This window comes from Pholis gunnellus (assembly GCF_910591455.1).
Source record: "Pholis gunnellus genome assembly, chromosome: 8".
Taxonomy (NCBI): Eukaryota; Metazoa; Chordata; class Actinopteri; order Perciformes; family Pholidae; genus Pholis; species Pholis gunnellus.
Window position 1 is genome coordinate 13,573,630 of NC_136534.1, and position 22,259 is coordinate 13,595,888.

General features: G+C 38.2%; 2 protein-coding genes and 1 long non-coding RNA gene across 6 annotated transcripts; 1 reads left to right on the forward strand and 2 right to left on the reverse strand.

The window, feature by feature from the left end:
* Positions 1-389: 389 nt before the first annotated feature.
* LOC306699857 (myelin-associated glycoprotein) lies at positions 390-4,705 on the reverse strand. Of its 2 annotated transcripts, XM_079164629.1 has the most exons (11): positions 4,554-4,705; positions 3,975-4,055; positions 3,453-3,848; positions 3,054-3,353; positions 2,838-2,937; positions 2,694-2,729; positions 2,574-2,606; positions 2,429-2,470; positions 1,844-1,915; positions 1,694-1,721; positions 390-1,597 (listed from the first exon to the last, which is right to left on the reverse strand). In XM_079164629.1, exons 2-11 carry the CDS (start codon positions 4,018-4,020, stop codon positions 1,535-1,537), a joined length of 1,116 nt encoding a protein of 371 aa, XP_079020755.1. In that variant the 5' UTR covers positions 4,021-4,055; positions 4,554-4,705; the 3' UTR covers positions 390-1,534. The 2 variants fall into 2 exon arrangements, with proteins under 2 accessions (XP_079020755.1, XP_079020756.1); XM_079164630.1 differs by lacking the exon at positions 2,429-2,470.
* Positions 4,706-8,377: 3,672 nt separating this feature from the next.
* Positions 8,378-9,615, reverse strand: LOC306699868. Its single transcript, XR_013767183.1, has 6 exons — positions 9,548-9,615; positions 9,315-9,422; positions 9,195-9,227; positions 9,050-9,091; positions 8,543-8,570; positions 8,378-8,446 (listed from the first exon to the last, which is right to left on the reverse strand). It is a non-coding gene; the product is annotated as an uncharacterized lncRNA (long non-coding RNA).
* Positions 9,616-15,134: 5,519 nt separating this feature from the next.
* On the forward strand, positions 15,135-20,909 carry LOC306699853 (sialic acid-binding Ig-like lectin 14). 3 transcript variants are annotated; one of them, XR_013767182.1, is made up of 10 exons: positions 15,135-15,166; positions 15,383-15,745; positions 16,582-16,872; positions 17,783-18,031; positions 18,117-18,377; positions 18,494-18,584; positions 18,816-18,908; positions 19,023-19,095; positions 19,176-19,264; positions 19,669-20,909. XR_013767182.1 is itself a non-coding variant. In XM_079164624.1 (9 exons), the coding sequence occupies exons 1-9, from the start codon at positions 15,139-15,141 to the stop codon at positions 19,209-19,211; spliced, it is 1,485 nt and encodes a 494-aa protein (XP_079020750.1). In that variant the 5' UTR covers positions 15,135-15,138; the 3' UTR covers positions 19,212-20,909. The 3 variants fall into 3 exon arrangements, 2 of the variants coding, with proteins under 2 accessions (XP_079020750.1, XP_079020751.1); XM_079164624.1 differs by having other exon boundaries at positions 19,176-20,909; XM_079164625.1 differs by having other exon boundaries at positions 18,819-18,908; positions 19,176-20,909.
* Positions 20,910-22,259: the final 1,350 nt, after the last annotated feature.

Here is a 22,259-nt window from a genome sequence, read left to right on the forward strand (position 1 = left end):
TTTAGTATTGAATTTCCATAAAGTTGGGGGACTGAGGACCTTCACAAACTCTCAAAAGAATGGTTGTAATTCAAGCAGCAGAAACAAGATTTCTTGTCTTGTGTCAAGCTCAAGAAAGCCAACTTTCAAGTCTACAGAGGGTGAATGTCTGCAGATGTATGTGGGTGGAGTAACACTTTAAAGGCCTATACTATTGAACCAGAACAGAAAAAATAAAAACAAAACCAAAAAGTGTGAAAAAAGAGAGCACACATGTATTTCACATCCTGTACATAAATGGCCCAACATCTCAAGTGATTTCATATAGTCCAATAGATGTATATGTACATACTAATGCAATGAGAATGTGTCTCTGCTACGTCATGTGCATGTGCTGGAAAAATAGCAAATTCAATCTTTGACGAATTTATTTTCAAAATAAAACAAGAAAACCTTATTTATCATAGAAATACATGCAGGCAAAATAGGTAGCAATAACAAAAAAGGGTTGCAAAGATTACTTAATCTGATACATGGTTTGCCATAGAAAGAAAGAAAAATACAACCTGAAAACTATTTTAAATAAAGACACCTTTTTAGGCCCAGAAAGCATTTTGTCAACATACCGAGATAATTCCTCGTTTCTAAAGCAGTTTTAAAAGTTTTAAATGTTCTAAAGTTAGGTCAGTCAATGTTAATTTGTGGCAATATGGTATATAAAAGCAGAACAAGGTTGATGTTATACTCCAGAAAAACATTCTCCATTTCAGAAAACTCCCGAGACAGACTACAAGAAAATTATAATATCAGCCTAAAGAATTATTTTGAGTAAAAAAGAGACAGTGAATTGTAAAATGGAGAAGGATATTTTAGCAACATGCAAGATCTGTTTCCTGTACTTAAACTTAACTGTCTCAGATTTGTAATTAAACAAATCTAACTCTGTGCTGTTATATCAGCAATGATGACATAAATCCATATATTGGGAAAATTAACTAGACATTCAGTTCTTCATCTAATACAGTTATAAATTGCAAGGTGAAGAAAAGCTTCTTTATTCAAAAAGATCAGAAAGACTTACCTCAAGAGTTGAATGTTTATGAAGCGTTTCAGCACCTTTTTAAGTCCTTAACCACTCATGAATTTAAGAAACCTCCCTCTAAAATGTGGGCGGGGGATATAATTTGCAAACCACAAGGAGGGCACAGATGCTGCTTGCTGTAAAAGATAATGACCAACTCTTGTGTAAAAAACTAATTATTCTAAAAACACTTAAAATATACAATACAATCAACAACCCATATCATACTGGGTTCGTATATATACTGTATAAAAACATTTGACCTGTATTTAGATGCTGGAAATTAATTACCCATGATATATATGTCCTATTTACAGCTTTTGGGCTAATTTATAAAATGATTAAAGAGAAAATCAAATATAGTTTGCTTGATAACAGAGAATACCACAGTAGTCATGTATAAAAACTGCAGTTCTACGATGCTCTTAATACAAATGACCTTTATGAGCATGATTAGATTTTTTGGGTGTTTTTTCATATGTTTCCATAGACGTTGAGGTCGGCAGTGTTCATGTAAACGTCCCCGTCATCAAGGTCCTGTGAAAGATTGAGGTCATTATTGTCACAGATGTTGATCGTGCCACTGTTCTGTACGTAATTATTGGGAATAAATCAATGGCAATTAAATAGTACCTCTTGGTAATTGCAGGATTTTGGCTGGCTGAGGACCATAAACAACAGTAATAACAAGAAGAGGGAGAAAAAGAATGACATTACTGTACTTCAATATATGATACCTGTATTTTATAAACTGCTCAGGTTTAAGAGGAGTAGACCAAGTACCTTTTGGGGGACGGGAAACGAACTTTGGCCAATTTCTGGTCGGCACTGGATTTTGGATTCACATTTTTGGTTCTGTGGATTAAAATTCACATCACTTCAGTTCAGCAACCAACAATTGGCTTTATTTTTTTATGTTTAACACACTTATGTATGACTTGAATCCACTATGTCCTCTTTAGACCTTCTGTTATATTTGTATGTAATACAAATCATTAACATTTAAATGTAGAAAATATAAGAAATGTACTAGTTTCATTATATTAAAATACATGATCAAAAGTTAAGTTTGATTTTACTGTGAATACCGAAGTCTGTTTGAACTGTGATAAAAATCAAGTGATAAAATGAACTTGTTAAATCAGTCAGTCATCGAAATAGAACTTCTGCACAAAAAAAGAAGAACAGAAAATATGCAAATGTTGTGAGGCATATAAATACATCTTATCAAGAATGCCAGAAAAGCATCAAACATGTGCACAGACATGCAAATTAGAGTGAAGCCAACCACGCAGCGTCCTACACAAAGCTGCAGGGAGAGTACAGAAAGACACGAAAATGTCACTGAGTATCTAGAAAGATAAAGACCTTTGATCAGAACGAGGTGGTCTTGAGACATCAGAACGGATTCTGAAAATGTCACAGATTAAATGTATCATCAGTACAATTAAAAGTTCCTATGATAGTGTTCTGGATGAAAAATACAAAAATGATCACAAACCACATTTCTCACCTGCGAGACAGCCTGGACAGCCGGTTCCACATGCTAATTGTGATAGAGAAAATGACATAATGATGATGAAGGAAAATAATTAAAACACACTTAATAGTGTAGCTCTATTCATATTTTTACCTGCCATCCCCACTTTGGAGCTCTGCTATGCGTCCCCTTGAGTAGACAGAGAACAAAATAATATAAGAGCATATACTAAGATTATTTCTTGCTCCAAATTGTGTTTATCTGGATCGGTTAACACCTGTGCACTGTATTACTCACCTATATCTCTTCACCATTACAATGCAGAAGACTGCAAAGATCACAGCTGTAACAATGGCCACCACTGTTGGAATGATGATGTGGTTATAGTTTTCTGTACCTGCAAATAGACAGATCCATATATAAGGTCAGTTCTTCCTTTATATTGCACATAATAGCGGATCCAGGTCATAAACCTCCAATGAAGAATTCAACAACAGTGTGAAAAGCTCTCACGTTTAACATAGAGATTCAAGACTGTAAAGGATGTGCTCCCTCCATTAAATTCAGCCGTGCAGGTGACCTCAGTGTGGTCGTCCTTCTCCTCAGGAGTGAACGTCAGGATGGACTGTGCCTCCCAGTAGCCAAAACGAATTTCTTTCTGGACTTCAGTGACCACATCATCTTCAGTGACCGGACTCCATGTGAGTTTAGGCACATAGGAGGGGCAGGTATGGGTGACTGAGCAGGTGACAGTGTAGGGACGTCCTTGAATGGCTGTCTTTGGGTGAGTCAGTGTAGGTTTTGGAGGATCAGCTGTAAATAAAAAAGAGGAAAACCATGTTGTTACATAGAAACGTTGTAGTTGTAGATTTCTGAAATCTTTTAAACATATTGAGAAAGTTGGTGACATACGGAGCATTCTGAACGCGACACAATCCTCCACAAAGGAGAACTTGTCAATGGTGGACGAATCAGTCTCTGTCCGTGCTAGTTCAACCCGGAAACAGAAAGGGCCGTTGTCATGATCTTTAATCTTAGTAATTTCTAAGGTGCAGTTGTTCTGACCCAGATGTCCCAACAACCGTGTGCGGCCCCTAAAGTTTTCCAAGATCTGCGTTGAATCCTCATTATAGATGAATTGATCTCGAAAAGTTGAACGATGCCAGATCCCTCTGAGTCTGGAGGAGGGCAGCCTTTCTTTAGGATGGGTGAATGAACAGGGTACCACAACACAGGATGTGACCAGGACGTCAAGATCTTTCACAACATTCGCCTTCCACTCTCCAGTAAGCACAGGGCTGCTAATAGCTGTAAGAGAAATATGCATGCGATAAAGAAAAGACTCCTTTTGGCCATACTCTCTTTTTCTTTTTTTTTACATGGGGTGTATGTAGACATGAGATTGGAAACAAAGAGCTGACCTCAATATATTACCTGCCAAAAGCAGACAGAATATCATCATCCTTGTCTCTTTGTCCATACTTCTGAGGTTTTGGTGGTGTAATAGAATGGATGCTAAAATGAAAAGAAGCACAAAACATAAGAACATAAAGTGTTTCTGCTACTGCCATATGCAAATTAGAACACAGCTGGATGGAACTTCTTCAAACAGCACACATCTTCACATGCAAGAGCCATTTATTTAAATAGAAAATACTGGTATTGAAAATGTCTTCATACAGAATCACATCTGAAACAACACATAATACATTCACATCTTTTTTATTTTAATTGTTCCTTTCACAGCCTATATGAATTGCCTGAACTCTTTAAAAAATAAATTACTAATTTTCATGAAGTTGTACACAAACGCTAATGATGAATAACAGTGAAAGAAATCCAGTGGTCGAGTCTTTATCAAACCAAAACACCCCGAATTGCTCAGCGGCATTATCCTTAAGGCCAGCAGTGTATTAGAAACTTTAAAAATGACATTTTCCAAACAAATGTGGTGAACAAACATTCATTGGATGCGTTATTTTACCATAGTAAAGTTAAATAAAAAGTTCTTACCTGATAAAGCTGCTTTCTTGCTGATCAAGGCTGCTTTTTCTATTAAAAACACCTCCTTGAGAATGATGACATGTGCTGTACTATTCTGCAGTTTCGTTGACAAAAATATGGACTCTAAAAGGAACAGAAAAAACTGCAGGCCACTTGAGAAAACAATGGATGTTGAAGGGGAAGGTGAATGCAGATATAGTAGAGGCAGTATACTGCTACAACAGTGGAGTTAATGGTGTAGAAATCAGGGAGTGGTCTCTTAAAGGGCGGCAGTAATCTAAAAGTTGTGCTTTCATTTCAACCAAAGGACCCATGGGACCAGCAGGACTCTGCAACTAAAATATGTGACACTACACATTATGTTTTTGATGTCCTCACAGTTAAACCAAAATGTCCTAATAAGGCATTTAAAAATATATATTTAAATATGTATTAATAAATGTATGGCCACAAGTGGGCAGAAGAAACACCAAAACAAGCTTGTGCACAAACTGTCTTTTGAACCCCATTCCCACTTGGTATTAATATGTGATTTGTATCTGGTATTAATAAGTTATCCTGTTATCCATCTGTCTTTATTGCACCTACATTGGAATCTTAAACAACTTGTGAAATCACTCTCTTCCTGTATGTGTTGTGGTGCCGGATCCTCTATTTGGTGCTGTGTCAGTGCTTTCTTTCTCTACAGTTATGTTTGCAAAGAGTTTATAAAGAATGAAGAACAAAGTCATCCTTCAGTATCAGTCATTCCTCCTGTCTTCTGTCCAACTGGCTGTTTTGTCTCAGCCGGAAGAGAAGTTTACTAAAATAGGCTTTTGCCCAAACATGCGTGCTGTGCATGTGTACGCATTGCGGCGGTGGCCGACTGAATTAGGTTTCACTTACGCTTTACATGTGCAGATGTATTGATAAAGTATTGGCGTATTGATAAAGTATTGGCTTTTTACTCACACATATTTAATTGCCATATGCAGCAAGTGTACTTGCCGTCAACTCGAGTATCCTTCACTTCACCAAAGCAACTTATCTGCCCGCGCTTGCGTGTGTGTTTGTGTGTAGTTGGAGGAGCTCAGCTCGACAGAGAGAGCAGAGTAAAAACGAGCTGCAGCGTGAAAATGAATGACATCAAAACATTAAAACAGTACTAATAAGAACACCAGTAATGTTGATGCTTCTCAATACTACGATCTTTGAATATTTGGCACCTGGCTCATTTAATACTGGGTTTTGGAACGCATACCTACCTTCAGATAACAAAACGCAAAAGACATGCTAGAGAAAAATCGTAATAAAATAAAAACTAAACTACTGTCATTCGGTAGTCTTCCTTCATACCACGGGAACAAAAATGTGAGCTGCCGTGGCTGAGACGCTCTTCCCGGGCCTGTCTTTGTCGAAGCGTCAGTTAGTATCAAAGCTACAGGCGAACGTTAGCGCTTAGCAGGCCAATCAGAGGCAGAGCAGGGGCAGGTCTTCCCGCGAGGAGCTCCCGCACATGTGCAGAATGGATCGGGCCTCTGACAAAGAAGACCCGCTCCCTGTAGATATCAATGGCTTTTTCTAAGCTAAGGAAAACTTAACGACTCTTAGTTTCGGGTGACTATACACTGATTAATATATAATTATGAATATTATATTCAATATCTGCCAATAACCCCCTCCGCTTAAATGTTACACACTGACCTTTTAAGTATACCCATGTATCTCCCATTTTTGCCATGTCAGAGCACCCTTGCAAGCGCGCCCCCACGTTCCTTATTGTGACGACCTCTCCCTTTAGGGGTCTGTGTCCTGTTTGCTGTCTTTTCTGTCCTTCAGGATGTTGACCGGCAGCTGATGAGCCCCACCTGAGCCTAGTGTGGTTCAGACACACCATCTCAACATGGATCCCCCTCTTTTTCCTTGGCTGACACGGCTGCTGTTTTGTTTTGTTTGTTTCAGACATTTTCATCCACACATGCTGGCATGATTATTGACTCTCCATGTTCGTTTAGTTTCAGAATCAGAACCGTTTATTGCCACGGTATGTTGTGCATACAAGGAATTTGACATGGCGGGTGGTGCATAACATTAAACAATCAACAACAATCAACACAGTGCAAAAATTAGAAACATATTAAAATTTACAGTAAAATATAAAATAAAGTAAAATATAAAATAAAGCGCACAAACAAACAGATAACAGTACTATAAACAAGTGAGATGTAAGTGTTATGTAAAAGTGTCGAGTGTATTTAAATAAGAAACCTAGAAGGGATGTTCAGGGGAGTGACCGGTAGGAAATTGTCCTGGGGATGACAGAGTCAGTGGGGGTCCCGGGCTTAGTTGATGAGCCCAACTGAAGATGGGAAAAAACTGTTCATGTGGGGTGTGGTCTTGGTCCTGATGGACCTCAGCATCCTGCCAGATGGAAGAGGGGCACGAACAGTTTGTGTCCAGGGTGAGAGGGGTCGGCTACAATCCTTCTTGCTCGCTTCAGGGTCCTTGAAGCGAACAAGTCCTGGAGGGAGGGCAGATTGCAGCCAATCACCCTCTCAGCACCCTCTTATTAACGTTGTCAAAGTGGGAACGTTTTTCCTCTCACCCCTGTTTCATTTTAAGGGTTTTTATCTTTAGGGACATTATCATTTGGTGACCTGTATGTACTGTTACAACCGTAACCTTTCACAGACTGATTCATCACAGTCTCACAGTCATCTCACATATCTCTGCAGAAGTACAATGTTTATTTTCGTTGCCGCCCTTTGATACGGTCGCTGCTTAAATCTGTATAGAGATTGACATTTCCTTATATTCTGTTCTGCTTTTTCTACGAACTAATCAGTAGCAGAATCTGAAGGTGAGAACTGAAAGTGGAGTTGGCTTCATTAATTAATTGAGATGTTCTTACAGTTAAACCAAAATTAACTAAAAGATGCATTTTTTATATGTTAAAGCTGCATTCATATATTTTTGGGCCACAAGGGTACAGAATCAATCCCAAAATAAACTTGTTCACACACAGTTGCAGCAGACGTAATGCAACATTATTGTTTCATATCTGGTGGACCCCATTCACACCTGGTATTAACATGTGATCTGTATCAGGTCAAACTGATTCTCTCTCACCCTGACCTGGAAAAAGTAATTCATGCATTCATCTATTCAAGACTTGACTACTGTAACTCCTCCCTCTCTGGCATTAACCAAAAGTCACTCTTTCGCCTCCAACTAGTTCAGAACGCAGCAGCAGCTAGAGGCTTCTCACTGGCTTTAACAGACGACAGCACCCCAATCCTGGCTTCTCATCATTGGCTCCCTGTTCGTTTCAGAACTTATTTTTATGATTTTACTGATCACTTTTAAAGCATAGATGCGTCTGTTACTAAAACATATAGAGGAAATGTTGACCCCTTATGAGTTGACTGCTTATGAGAGCCTCAGGTGGGGCCCTTCTAGCTGTTCCAAAGTCGAGGCTGAAAGCGAAAGGTGACCATGCTTTTGACATCAGGGCCCCTCTGCTTTGGAACGACCTGTCTGAGGAGGCTCAGAAATCTCTTTTAAATCACTTCTTAAAACCCATTTTTTCTTAAGAATGTGTTTACTTCAAGCCATTTTGGTTATGTTTGAGGCCCAACAATGGTGACAAACAAACAAGTACTCTGACTGAGCAAATTTGCACTTACTAATGAATTTTAATTTCCCGAATTATTAATTGATGTAATTATCAAAGAAAGAATCAAATATAGTTTGCTTGATAACAGAGAATACCACAGTAGTTGCCTATAAAAACTGCAGTTCTACGATGCTCTTAATACAAATGACCTTTATGAGCATGATTTGATTTTTTGGGTGTTTTTTCATATGTTTCCATCGACGTTGAGGTCGGCAGTGTTCATGTAATCGTCCCCGTCATCAAGGTCCTGTGAAAGATTGAGGTCATTATTGTCACAGATGTTGATCGTGCCACTGTTCTGTATGTAATTATTGGGAATAAATCAATGGCAATTAAATAGTACCTCTTGGTAATTGCAGGATTTTGGCTGGCTGAGGACCATAAACAACAGTAATAACAAGAAGAGGGAGAAAAAGAATGACATTACTGTACTTTAATATATGATATCTGTATTTTATGAACTGTATGACTTGAATCCACTGGGTCCTCTTTAGACCTTCTGTTATATTTGTATGTAATACAAATCAGTAACATTTAAATGCAGAAAATATAAGAAATGTAAAATACATGATCAAAAGTTAAGTTTGATTTTACTGTGAAGACCAGAGTGTGATAAAAATCAAGTGATAAAATGAACTTATTAAATCGGTCAATCATCAAAATAGAACAGAAAATATGCAAATGTTGTGAGGCATATAAATACATCTTATCAAGAATGCCAGAAAAGCATCAAACATGTGCACAGAAATGCAAATTACAGTGAAGCCAACCACGCAGCGTCCTACACAAAGCTGCAGGGAGAGTACAGAAAGACACGAAAATGGCACTGAGTATCTAGAAAGATAAAGACCTTTGATCAGAACGAGATGGTCTTGAGACATCAGAACGGATTCTGAAAATGTCACAGATTAAATGTATCATCAGTATAATTAAAAGTTCCTATGACAGTGTTCTGGATGAAAAATACAAAAATGATCACAAACCACATTTCTCACCTGCGAGACAGCCTGGACAGCCGGTTCCACATGCTAATTGTGATACAGAAAATGACATAATGATGATGAAGGAAAATAATTAAAACACACTTAATAGTGTAGCTCTATTCATATTTTTACCTGCCATCCCCACTTTGGAGCTCTGCTATGCACAGGATGTGACCAGGACGTCAAGATCTTTCACAACATTCGCCTTCCACTCTCCAGTAAGCACAGGGCTGCTAATAGCTGTAAGAGAAATATGCATGCGATAAAGAAAAGACTCCTTTTGGCCATACTCTCTTTTTCTTTTTTTTACATGGGGTGTATGTAGACATGAGATTGGAAACAAAGAGCTGACCTCAATATATTACCTGCCAAAAGCAGACAGAATATCATCATCCTTGTCTCTTTGTCCATACTTCTGAGGTTTTGGTGGTGTAATAGAATGGATGCTAAAATGAAAATAAACACAAAACATAAGAACATAAAGTGTTTCTGCTACTGCCAAATGCAAATTAGAACACAGCTGGGTGGAACTTCTTCAAACAGCACACATCTTCACATGCAAGAGCCATTTATTTAAATAGAAAATACTGGTATTGAAAATGTCTTCATACAGAATCACATCTGAAACAACACATAATACATTCACATCTTTTTTATTTTAATGGTTCCTTTCACAGCCTATATGAATTGCCTGAACTCTTAAAAAATAATCATTCTCATAAAGTTGTACACAAACAAACGATAATGATAAATAACAGACATAAGAAATAGATTAATGCATGCAACTCAAAATATAGTTGCAATATAATGAATAATATAATATAATAGATATATGCTACTTAATTATTATGAAAAGATATTTGGCTATAGATATTATTTCAACTAGATGGAGCCTCTACACCAGAGTTGTCAGAGAGACTTATTTTGGACAATGATAATTGAGATGTTCTTACAGTTAAACCAAAATTAACTCAAAGATGCATTTTGTACACGTTAAAGCTGCATTCATATTTTTTTAGGCCACAAGGGGACCGAATAAATCCCAAAACAAACTTGTTCACACACAGTTGCAGCAGTTGTAACGCAACATCATTGTCCCATATCTTGTGGACCCCATTCACACCTGGTATTAACATGTGATCTGTATCAGGTATTGATAAATTGTACCTTATTATCTATCTGTCTGTTCTATCTAATCCACCCACACTGGATCTGTAACAGCTTGTCAACAAACACGATACGTCTTCGGTCAAAGGAAACAATGAGCTCTATGTTTTCCTTTTTGAAAGGGAGGGCTTATCTGTAGCTTTTTGCCTGGTTTACTTGAGGACTAAGAGTTTGAAAGTAGATATCCTTTCAACTTGTTCAGGAAACATTTTTTCTTAAGAATGTGTTCACACTGTACAGATTAAATGTATTCCTAAGATCTGATCCTCGCATTCAAATGCGTTCAGTCCTCTTCCAGGGAAAATATATCCAGATGTAGATCACATGTTAATGAATATATGACCAAGTGCAAATGTGATGTAACTATTCTCTCACACCTGAGAGAAGCCTGTTTCTCTTTAGCTGTTAAAGGCTTGAATTTGTTGTTCTAAAGGAGGATACAAAGTTATCGGTACAAACTGTGTGTTTGTTGCTATTGACCCCGTCAACATGACATGTCGTCATTTGACTTAAAGTTCATGTATTATTGATTAATGCAACTCAAAGAGTCAACAATCAGCATTTTGTACTTTAAATGGTTACATTTATGAGGGGAAGTAGACTGTTGTTGAGGTTGTTAAACTCATATTCTGTCCTCTTGCTTGTGATATTAGAGGCGCTGTGTTTGGGTTTCTCAGTTGATAATTATGGCCAGTGATGAAACAGTTTGATGTCTTGTGTGAATGTGTGATAATCATTTTGCAACATTTTGCACCAAATCTCAAAGTGTTTAATTTTAATTTGAAGAAAAATATGTTTTAAAAGTTTTACATCTCAACACAAAAACCCCCACATCTAATATAAATCCACCATCACCCACGACCTCCTGTCTACTGAACTGATTTTTCAGCAAACATGTTTCTTTGTATATTAAATTTAGATTCTTACTCAGTCTGTTGTGACTGCTTCCTCATTGTTTGATTGGCAATGCCTGTGTCCTCCCCAAGAGGTATGTAAACCTTTTTTATTCATACTTTAGTCTCATAAATATTCAACAGTATCAAATATGCAGCGCTTACTCTTTTATTCAACTACCTTTTTTGTACTTGTCAGAGAAACAATGGGACAATGGGTGGTTACAAACGGCCATGGATGATTGGTGCACTCTAAGTACTCATTCAGTCGTGTCGGCCAGATGGTGGTGCTTTAAGATTGTTTAAGAGTAGCTGAAGTCACAGAAGGGGGAAGGTGAAACAACAACAGGAAACAAACTGAATTAGATAACAAGTGTGATGGAAAGTTCAAGAATTTCTGTAGTTCTCCTCAACAACAACACAGCTCCCACTTAATCATGCAGTAAAACAAACACATATCGGTGCCATTGTTCTTTAAATGATAAACCATACATTTTCTTGACACTTATCAGGATCATCTGTTACAGCCGAGCCAACTGAAGAGGCATTTGTTTGTCATACAGAAATGACATGCATCTGAATTTAGAGACTTTTCCAAGTAAGAACATGGGTTTTAAATTGGAACTTTCAAAAGATGATGCCTCACATCACACTTATTTAGCAGCTGGCATCAGAACAGATATGATCAAATTCAAACACATGAAAGAAACTATTGGAAAACTATGAGGCACATGTTTGGTTTATTCTCCTCATCAAAATTACCGAGAAACTAAAAGGATCAATATGTCTGCCTATTGGTGTTTGAATGTATCTCTCCAGCGAGTAGACCCCGCGTTCAGTTCATTCTGCATCTCAACTGAAAGCAGAACTACAGTAATATAGTAGTTAAATATGTCCAAAATGTTTTGAATGTGTCATACATAGAGACGGTGACAGTTCCTGGTTAAAAAATAAAGATTGGCTGAAATATTCAGTAAACAGACGTATCTTTCGTCGTAATTTTGGAGATTGCTATTTTCACTTCTGTTGGTCAATGGGGGTGCTATGAGAAAGTTATTATCCCATTAAGGTTTAAATTGGAGTACACCATCCCAAATGTTGTGGTCAATAATTTCTACACAGTCCCTGCTTACAAAACAATCCAGCCATATACTCATTGAAACGTTTAAATGCTGCATAAAGGGGCTACAGTGACACGAACCATCTCAAGGGAAAAGGTGGGAGAAAAATATTATTAACAAATGTAACTATGGCATGTGTACTTAATCGTATACAGTTTATATTAACAGCATACTTTATATTATACTTCGTACACCATTAAGATGCAACCTGAAACAAAAGAAATCAAACTCAAACATTGATGATAAAGACCTAAGCTTACAATAAATACATACAACTTGATGAAATGTATATATGCTTTGACTGTGTGTTTGTGATTCAAGGAATTTCCCAGTGATTGATTGACCGACTGATTAATACAACCATTCATCAGCAGTGATTAACTTGTATTGTTACTGCCGTGTTTATTCTCACCCAGAGAGATACAATTAATTATTCTTTTGATGACAGACAAGATCAGGCCTTCAATCTGCCCCGCAGGACAGTCTTTAAAATGGAGGAGTCCGACCACCTCTCATTTAACGTTGGGACAGCAGACAAACCAGAGGAAAGGAGGGACATCCCCGTGACCTGTTTTAGTTACCAGGTAAAAAACTATGTGTGGATTCTACAGTTTAGCATTGTATTTTTCATGTAATGTGTCATTTTCATTTGGTACATTTCCTGCTTTTTAATTCACAGAATTTCCAATTCCTGCCATGGGAAACTCAGTGTCCACTGGCTTCATCACTCCTACTCCCAAGAAACTGTCCCGGGGGCGCCAGGAAGAGGACACGGTCAAGCTGGAGGACGTCTTGACACAACGAGAGGAGGCTCTCTGGAGAGTAAAAGCAAAGCAGAGTTTATCTGTGAAAAAGGTCCACCTCACTCGCAGCATCCGCTACGTGGACCTAGCTCTCCAAGAGAGCAACAGCCTTTATCCAAATATGGGCGAAATGCTGAACCCTGCTTTTGTTGGAGATCAAGCCTCATGAATGACTGAATTCACTGCGGACAATTACATCTTCAACTCAGCAAGAAGATACTGTCAGTTGTGATGTTTGAAGGGATAATGGCAAAACAGCCCCTGTAATGCTACTGCAACATGAGAGGTCTGTCATAGAGACAGTTTTCACCACAAGACTAGGTGTGAGCCCATAACCAGGAAATGACGCATCAGTGGATCAACTTTTTTAGGTGTGAAATGGAAGCAAAAGTGACAATATATTTACTGTATTGTTTCAGATAATCACAATTAGAGCAAATATCGATCTGATCAAGGCTGAACTGAGCAAAGGAAATCTAACATCTCTGCATCCGTGAAACACACAAAGGTGTAAGGTAGAGTAATGACATTTTTCTGTGAGAAGAGCTTCATATCTTAAAAGAGAGTGACATCATTTGCATCGTCTGTGGACTTTTCAAGGAGTTTACATGTCATTGTTTTCAATCCGCACTGTTGTCTTATCTTTGTACCACATGGATTTTTAATCAATGTATTGTATCTTAGCACAGTGTTCTCAAGGTTATTTAGAGTCATTTCTCTGAAGCAAATACAACTAACTTGTAAGAAAGCTTGTTGGATAAATACATTAAACCTTCCATCTGATTCTGTTTTAGCCTCTTGATTTATTTATAGTGTAAAAATGGGTCATTGTACTGTCTAATCTGAGGTTTAACCACTTATTTTTATTGCTGTCAAATAATAAACTACAATGTATCAGAAAAGGTCTCCAACATATTCATTAGCAAGTAAATAAAAAACAGTGACACCCCACTGATAGACAAATTACTGTTGTGCATAATTAAGTCATTTTACAATCTCACTGTTGTAATAATTAGTGCTTCTTTAGTAAAGGTATCTTATCTCATTGAATTCAGAGTCGGCTCGCACTAACGAACGGCGGCCCGTCAATGGGGCTATAAGGCTTTACATCAATATCAAACGAATAATTAAAAGAACCATGAATGAGGTTTTTAGTTCTCCATATCCAACAATATGTTGTTGTTGGCGATGATCTCAAAGGCAACTGGGCTTCATGAAGTGGGGAGCAATCCTGACAGAACTAAAAGTGGAGAAGTTATGAATACTAAAATAAATCCAATATTTATTTATTTTTATTTAACCTTTATTTAACCAGGAGAGTCCCATTGAGATTAAAAATCTCTTTTTCAAGGGAGACCTGGCCAAGACCGGCAGCAGCATCAGAGACACATAGTTACAGACAGACAACACAAAACAAGACAAGTTAAAAGAAAGTAAAAGTTAAGAGAGTAATGTAACCGAGTCAATTTAAAAAACATTTACATTTTTGGGAACCTGCCTCTATTGCTTTCAATTTTGATTTAAAAGCAGTAAATGGTATCAGTTCCAAAGAAGGAAGTGAGAGCAGCAGGATGGCAAAGCTTGTGATGAAGTCAAGGGTTGTGATGTCAGATGCAGAACAGATATAACATTTAAAAAGTGTTAAATGTTAATAACAAACTTTTTTATATACACAGCTTAGGTGAGAATAGTTTAGAGCACAAGACATGGTTAAACAAATAATAATAATGATGATTAGTACAAAAGACTTCCCCAGAAAACAATTCTAAATGTGTGTGTGGCGCATTGTGTGTGTGTGTGTGTGTGTGTGTGTGTGTGTGTGTGTGTGCTGTATTAAAAGTGGAATGGAAACTGGAGGAGTCGTCGCTCACAAGAGGGAAATGACTGTGGCACCTGACAAGCTTGGAAATATCTGTCACTTTATTCACAGGTCTGACCCCCAGACGGCGAGATGGATTCTGTCAAATGGTCTATGATTTTTGTGTGCCTTTGCTTTAAAGGTATGGCACATTCTCTACACTGTAAAGCCAGCTATAATATCTTGTTGCTCACAAGAAATGCAGTTAAACAGTCAGATGTTTGTCTTTTTGATGTCTTAATATCATTTTTGTTCGGGGCAAGATTTAGATTTTTAGATGAATTTGTATTTTTCATGCAAGTCCTTCTCTTCTCTATATTGTCTTTGTTTCATTTTATCCCGTTTTCCTCTGCAACAGTTACTCAAACTGAAGCCTCACCTTGGACAATTAAGGTGCCGTCCTCAGTTAAAGGTCTCCCTGGATCCTGTGTGGTGATCCCCTGCTCGTTTAACTACCCAAATCCAGGCAAGAAGATCACTGAGTTCACGGGGATGTGGGTCGAGGCGACACATCAGCTCATCTATCACCCAGACAAGTCGAAAAGGATGCAGCAGTATCGGAATCGGACAGAGTTGCTGGGAGATGTCAGACACAAGAGCTGTTCACTGAAGATTGATCCCCTTCAACAAAATGACCAAGGGCCTTTTTTTTTCAGGATTGAAATGGCAGACTATGAAAAGTTTTCCTACAGAGAGAACACAGTCTCCATCACAATGATTAGTAAGTAATAACAACAACTCTAACCAGACTTATGTAAGTGTACAGTTAATTCCAGCATTTTAACAGACGTCTCTTTTTAATTACCGTGTTGCAATCAGTGAATCAGGACAACATTCATTTGGTTTCTTTCGTCGTGTTATTTAGTTACTTGTTCTACTTCAGATGTTTATGCAAACAACCAAGTCTCCAAAGAAGTAATTACAACACATTTACATTTTTATGTCAGTTGTGTTCGAAAACTGAATTTGTAATTATAAGCTTAAACAAAGTCCTCTGACAATACAACTGTGTTGGTAACAGTAGTCAGTTAGGTTTCAATTGTTGGTTTTGATTCCCACTTCCTTATTTGTGCTATTGTAACTGGTTGGTCTCTGCTTCAAATAACTTTGATCAAAACACAGCTGAAACAGTTTCGTTTCTCGAGACAGATACACGACACATTGAATGCCGCCCATTTTGAGAATTCCTATGTGTTAAATCCTGTGCCCAAATGGTTCAGCCAACATTTCTATTTGTCTAAATCTGGAAATCAGACTGAAAACCTATGATTTTGTGAGGAAAGTACATTGTGAATTAGAGTTTTATCAGAGGGGGAAGTGCCTTTTGTTAAGCTAAATTTAGATTTGGGGCAGCACATGGGGTTGATGAAGTAAAAAAGTAACCGCAACATCGCAAGAGCACATGGCATCAACACCACCTGAATAAAACAGGAAATGTTTTTCTTTCTATGCTATGCCTTTACCATACAGTCCAGTGTTTGGTAGTAATACAAAGTGGAACAGCCCAGTAGAGTACCCTCCACTGCCTGCCTATCATGGTCTTTCTTATTGTTACAGGTGAACTAAATCCCATCCAATTCTCAGTGAAGGAAGAGGTAATGGAGGGTCAAAATGTGTCTGCATCCTGCTCTGTGTCTCTCTCCTGCCCCACTTCACCACCTGTCTTCACCTGGAGCCTCCCTGGAGAAGAACATTTCCAATCACAGCCGTTGGACGATGGCCACTGGACAGCAACATCCACTCTGAACTTTCACCCTACCAGTGCTGATCACAACAAGCCTTTACAATGCACCGTGACATACAAGGGAGGGCAGCACCACAAAGCAGAAAGGCTCCTCAGAGTAAAACGTAAGTGTTTGTGGCCGTTATAAAAAACTGCTGACATAAACATTACTCATTTCGCTGTCCCTTACTGTCTTTTTTATTGGATGAGCTGGCTGCATGACGGAGAGCAAATTCTGTCTGATTCTGTGTATCTTCTATGCACAAATGAAAACCTCCCAGCTTTATAAAGGTAAAGGCCTTTTTCACGGCAGCCATTTTGATATCATATAGCAGGCTAACACCTCTGTTTACCCTGCTACGTGTCAAAATGGCTGCTGTGTAAGGGGCCTATTTTGGCCCTTTCCTATTGCTTTTTTAGCAACACTAGCTCTGCCAGTCCAACCACTTTGGTTGAAGACTGAAATATCTCATTATCTATTGAATGGATTGCCTTGACATTTTGTGCAGTCAATCGTGGTCCCTAGAGGATAAATCTTACTGATGTTGGTGATCCCTTGACTTTTTCTCTAGCACCAACATAAAGTTGACATTTGTTGTTTTGAGTCAAATGTCTGGACAACTATTGGATTAATTGCAGACATCTATGTTCTCCAATTGTTATAGCTTTGGTGACTTTTTCTTTTACAATACTTTGGTACATACACTTGCAAAACTAATGACATTCCCATCAGCCTTGAACAGTTTTTGTGTATAGTGCTAATTATCAAATATTATCATGCAAACAAGATTTTGAACATGATAAACATTATACCTGTCATGCAATGTCATTGAGAGCATTTAGCAAAGTTAACGGTAGCGTTTGATAGCTCAAAGCACTGCTGTCCCTGTATGTACAGCCTCACAGAGATGCTAGCATGGCTGTAGACTCTTATCATCTTGTTTGTTTATGTGCATTGACATCAGCACAGCATTGACATTGCTTCGTAAAAGACAAATGTACTACATCGTGGTATTATTGTATGATTCCATGCAGACGCCCCGGTGAATGTAAATATTGAGCACAAGTCAGAAGTAAAGGAGGGGGAAGCTGTGCGACTAAGATGCTCCAGTGATGCTAACCCCCCAGCCACCTATCAGTGGCATAGTGAGACGGGTGCTCAACTGCATCAAGGAAATCTCTACACGCTGCCAAATGTCTCCAGACACTCAGGAGCCGTGTTCTGTACTGCCATCAATGCAATGGGACAAGGCAAATCAAACCCTGTGCGGCTCAATGTGTTATGTAAGTAAACAATCAAAGAAATGCACTGATAAAGGAGAGTTTTCTTTTAAAAGTATCTCATAAAAGTACATTCTTGTGTTTACAGATGTGCCTGAGATTAAGACGATCTCTTCCTGCTCCTTAGAGGCGGATATGGTTAAGTGTGTGTGCATTGCAGAGTCCCAGCCTGCCAGTATGGTCTATTTTGTGCTTTCTGACAGGGTCCTGCCAAGCATCAAGGTAGAAAAACATGGCTCCGTTACCATCGGGACTGTGCAGGCAGAGTTTGGATCTTCCCGGGTCGTTTACTGTCTGGCAAACAACACGCTTGGCAATGCCAACCTAACACTCTCTTTACCTGATAACAGTAAGGAAGATGTTTTATTATTTCCAGAAGTGCATGACACACACCTCAAGAGAAGAGGCATACGTTTTATATTGATAAAGAGAAAAATTGACACCACATGGTTTCTGTTTGGACAGGTAAGATGCCGAATCTTTATATTGTCATCGCTTCTGGAGCAGGCGGGATTTTGGTGTTGCTTTTAATATCAGTGAGAGTTTTTAAAAAATGGTAAGTTGCTATGAAAAAATGTTTCCCGTCATTTAAACTAAGTAGTAAAATGATTTTACTTCTCAATAATAGTCAAAGCACATCCTTCTGACCACGTGGTAGCAGAAACTCAGCTTGCAAAATCCTTCAGATGTATTGAATTTTGCAGTTAGCATCGTTAGGTTTCAGTTGTTGTGAAAAGTTTCAATAGTTGTTTTCATGTTCCTAAATTAAAAACCATTATTCTCCCAGCAGGGGGAGATCTGCGAGTGCACTAACACCTCACATTAGTACAGAGAAGGCAGACAAAGATGTGGCGCTCCCTCAGTATTCTGCACCTAAAAGGTTTCAGTCATTCACCTCAGTTTGAACAAAACAATCCTAATGATATAAAATGATACAACGAAGCTGACCTTAAATAAACTGTGTGTTTATGTTTTTTATTGGTTCTGCCCTAAGAAAAGAGAAGAGCTATGAGGATGTACATTGCGCAGGCATTTATGCCAACGATCATGTATATGGCAACATGGAGGTATGTTAAGCTGTCTTCATTCATTCATTCATTATTTACATGCATGAGAGAAGAGAGTGAGTTCATTTTGTTTCCTACAGAATGATGATGATGATGCAATCTACGCCAATATGTAACTTTGTTGAATTCATTGGGGGAACAGCTGCAGTCCCACTGTTGTCCAACTGATGTGAGTCAAGAAAGCTGTCAAAGTATTAACATGATATCTTCTGTATAAATGTCAAATTCTATTTTTCTGTCTCCTGTAATTCACATACTGTATATGTTTTTTTTTTTTTTTCTTTTAAGTTGTTCAAGTCTAAAAATAACTTTTCCCTGACTGCTTGTCTGATCATAAGTAACATATGTGTTTTAAAAAAATCCCCATTAAACTACTGCCCTGTTTTATTTGCTAATGTGTCACCCAATAACAACCCTTGCTGCACAAGCTACACCTTGTTAAGTTCCTCTTTTGCAGGCGTGGTTTCTTTATCAGAGTGACAGATAAGAACATAGCTGTTGAAGATACAAAATGCTGGCTTGCGGCCAAATAACCCCGTTAAGTACATTGAGTGTTGACTTTTTTGTTCACAGGCTACAAAAGCAACATGGTCCCTGTTGCTCATCACAGCACAGCACAGATGCGCTGAACATAATATGTGTGTACTTGCCTCACAAAAACAGTTGGATCACAATGTCAATACACTCAAGGAAGAATCATTTCAATGCCGTACTAACTGACTAGCTTTACTGTAAATGTATGAGTATGTGCAGCAGCACAGATTATACTCACTCATTAATCAACTGAAACAAGTTATAAAGTAAAAATAGTCTGAGTGTGCTCAGGTCAATGTGGAAAATGCTTGATGCTTTCAAAGTGTGTTAATGGTAAAAAGACAGGAAGCCAAAGGGGAAGCTGGTCGCTGTGTAAGGTGCAAAAAAAGAGTACTGTGATCACACATTTCAAAGACTGAAACACCAAACATCACTCTATTCTTGGCACAAGCCTCAAATGATCAGAAACTGTAAACGCAAACTCACTTCGGGAGATACACTATTCCTCAACAGCCTTGTAATATTTAGAAAAATGTGGACAAAAAGCCCAGAGGCGTCTTCCCAGTTTAATGCAGTCTGATTTATATCGCAGTGTAAAAAACAATAACACCATGAAATCTGAAAAACTGCTTACAACTTATTTGCTAACTGCTAATTTAGCAATCTTTAGCATTCAGATAAAGAAAAAAAGGTTTGTGAAGGGTCGCCCACAAGTTGTTCATATTTCATCTTTAGAATTTAAATATTGCCTGTTGATTTGTTTTCTTCAATCCCTTGAAAGTTCATCCTCATAGGTGCCCTGAAACATTTAATAATCTGAAATAATTAAAAATATATATCAACAAATCATACAATCAAGTTTTTTTTATGACTAAATGTATTACACATTCTCACAAAACTGTGTTGGTTTATTCATATTCATACTGAAATTCAAGGGGGGCATCTTTCTCCATCATACCCTTCTGTTTTTACACAATAAAACATTTAATCATTTCATGGTATTTCATTTTAATAAGACACAATAAATCATATTGAAAGAAGCATCAAACAGTTAAGCATTACTGAAGTAAACACACCAGATATGAGGTGGTAAATAACTGATCATGAGAGTGACACTCTATCAAGAGGTCGGGCATTTCAGGTCTTTCAAATGACATTACAGTGTGCAGTGAAGTGTTAACTGACTGATTGTGTTTCTTAATTCAGAATGTGGACTTATAATTCACTTTTGGGTCAAACAGTATCTCACTGTAATCATATCACATCAGGGTAGTATTTCTTTTTCAGCTCAACATCTGTATGGAGAGTAAACTTTTACAAATGTAGCATCTGAGAGACATTAAGCTACAGATGTGAAACTTGTTGACACATGAATTCCAGTTGCACTGGGCTTACGTCATATTCTGGGAATCACGGAGCTCGTCACCTGCTTCCCTCCTCTGTACCGCACTGTGCAGTTTAAAGGCTTGTCGAAGTCAGTGGGTCGAGGGGGAAAGGTCAGGGTTGACACCGTCTTCCACTGCCACGTATTCAGCTTCTTTGATCGAGAGGTGACGGTTCCAGATCGGCTCCAGGTCAATTTGGGGAGAAACATTGGGCAGGGGTGAGACACAGAGCAGGAGGCAGTTACTTTAGCTTTCACCTCCACAGACAGAGATGGAGGCTCTGGTTCGCCTGCAGAGTTTGAATAGAATATCAAGATGATATATTACAGTGATTCAAATATTTACCAAAAATCTAAGTGTGCTGCCCTAAAAATGATTAAAGTAATCAATAATACTCACGTAGAATGGATACTGGATAATTTTTGAAGGAGAAGCTTCCGTATTGCGGCATTTCAATCCTGAAGTAGAAAGGGCCATCAGTCTTCCTGACTCCATCCAGCAGCATGGTGCAGTTGTTTACTTGCAGATTTCCCACAATCTTGGTTCGCTATTTGTATTCCTTGGGCGGTTTCCATTTGCGGAGATTGGTTGCGACAATCTTATTCTTGTTCATCCAGTATCCTCTCCACCTGTTCAACATTGAGTTGGGCCTGGGGTAAATGTAGATGCAGGGAATAATTACACAGGAGCCATGCACGACAGGAATCTTTGTCGGTACGTTTATTGCCCACATGCCGTGAGAGGTCTGGACATGGATCACTGAAAACAAGAGAGAACATTGATGTATCATTAAGTGTAAGATAAAATATTTTATGCAAAAGAATGTTTAATGTAAGACTCACCATGTAACAACAGGAAGGAAAACCACAACTTCAGCTCCATCACTGATGAGGAAGAGAAATCTAAAGTGTAAAAAAAGGCATAAGGCAATGAAAGATACATTAAACTGCTTGTTGTATTTTTGCACCAACAACTCCCTCACCTCTGAATCCTTTTAATAGCTGTTTGAGTGCACCTTCTCTTCGAGAAGATGTGTGCAGTGTCGTTTGTATGTGATATTTATAGTCCAGCTTCACCCTTTAAAACTGAAAGCGTTATCAAATGTTTTACAAAGCCTTGAGCTCATAATGTGAGTTAAACAGATACAGCAGAAGGTCAAGAGACGGATGTTGTTGCAATATGTGATTACTTTGTTACTTGTCATCTGTTTAACATGTGAATACAGAAAGGAATTCCACAGAACAC

Coding starts and splice junctions, on each gene's coding strand:
- LOC306699853 (XM_079164624.1), top strand. CDS start 15,139: ATGATTTTTGTGTGCCTTTGCTTTAAAG. Junction 15,167..15,382: donor TGTGTGCCTTTGCTTTAAAG/GTATGGCACATT, acceptor CCTCTGCAACAG/TTACTCAAACTGAAGCCTCA. Junction 18,032..18,116: donor TGTGCGGCTCAATGTGTTAT/GTAAGTAAACAA, acceptor TTGTGTTTACAG/ATGTGCCTGAGATTAAGACG.
- LOC306699857 (XM_079164629.1), bottom strand. CDS start 4,020: ATGGACAAAGAGACAAGGATGATGATATTCTGTCTGCTTTTGGCAG. Junction 2,938..3,053: donor CTTGAATCTCTATGTTAAAC/GTGAGAGCTTTT, acceptor GTCTATTTGCAG/GTACAGAAAACTATAACCAC. Junction 1,722..1,843: donor CGTTTCCCGTCCCCCAAAAG/GTACTTGGTCTA, acceptor TATGGTCCTCAG/CCAGCCAAAATCCTGCAATT.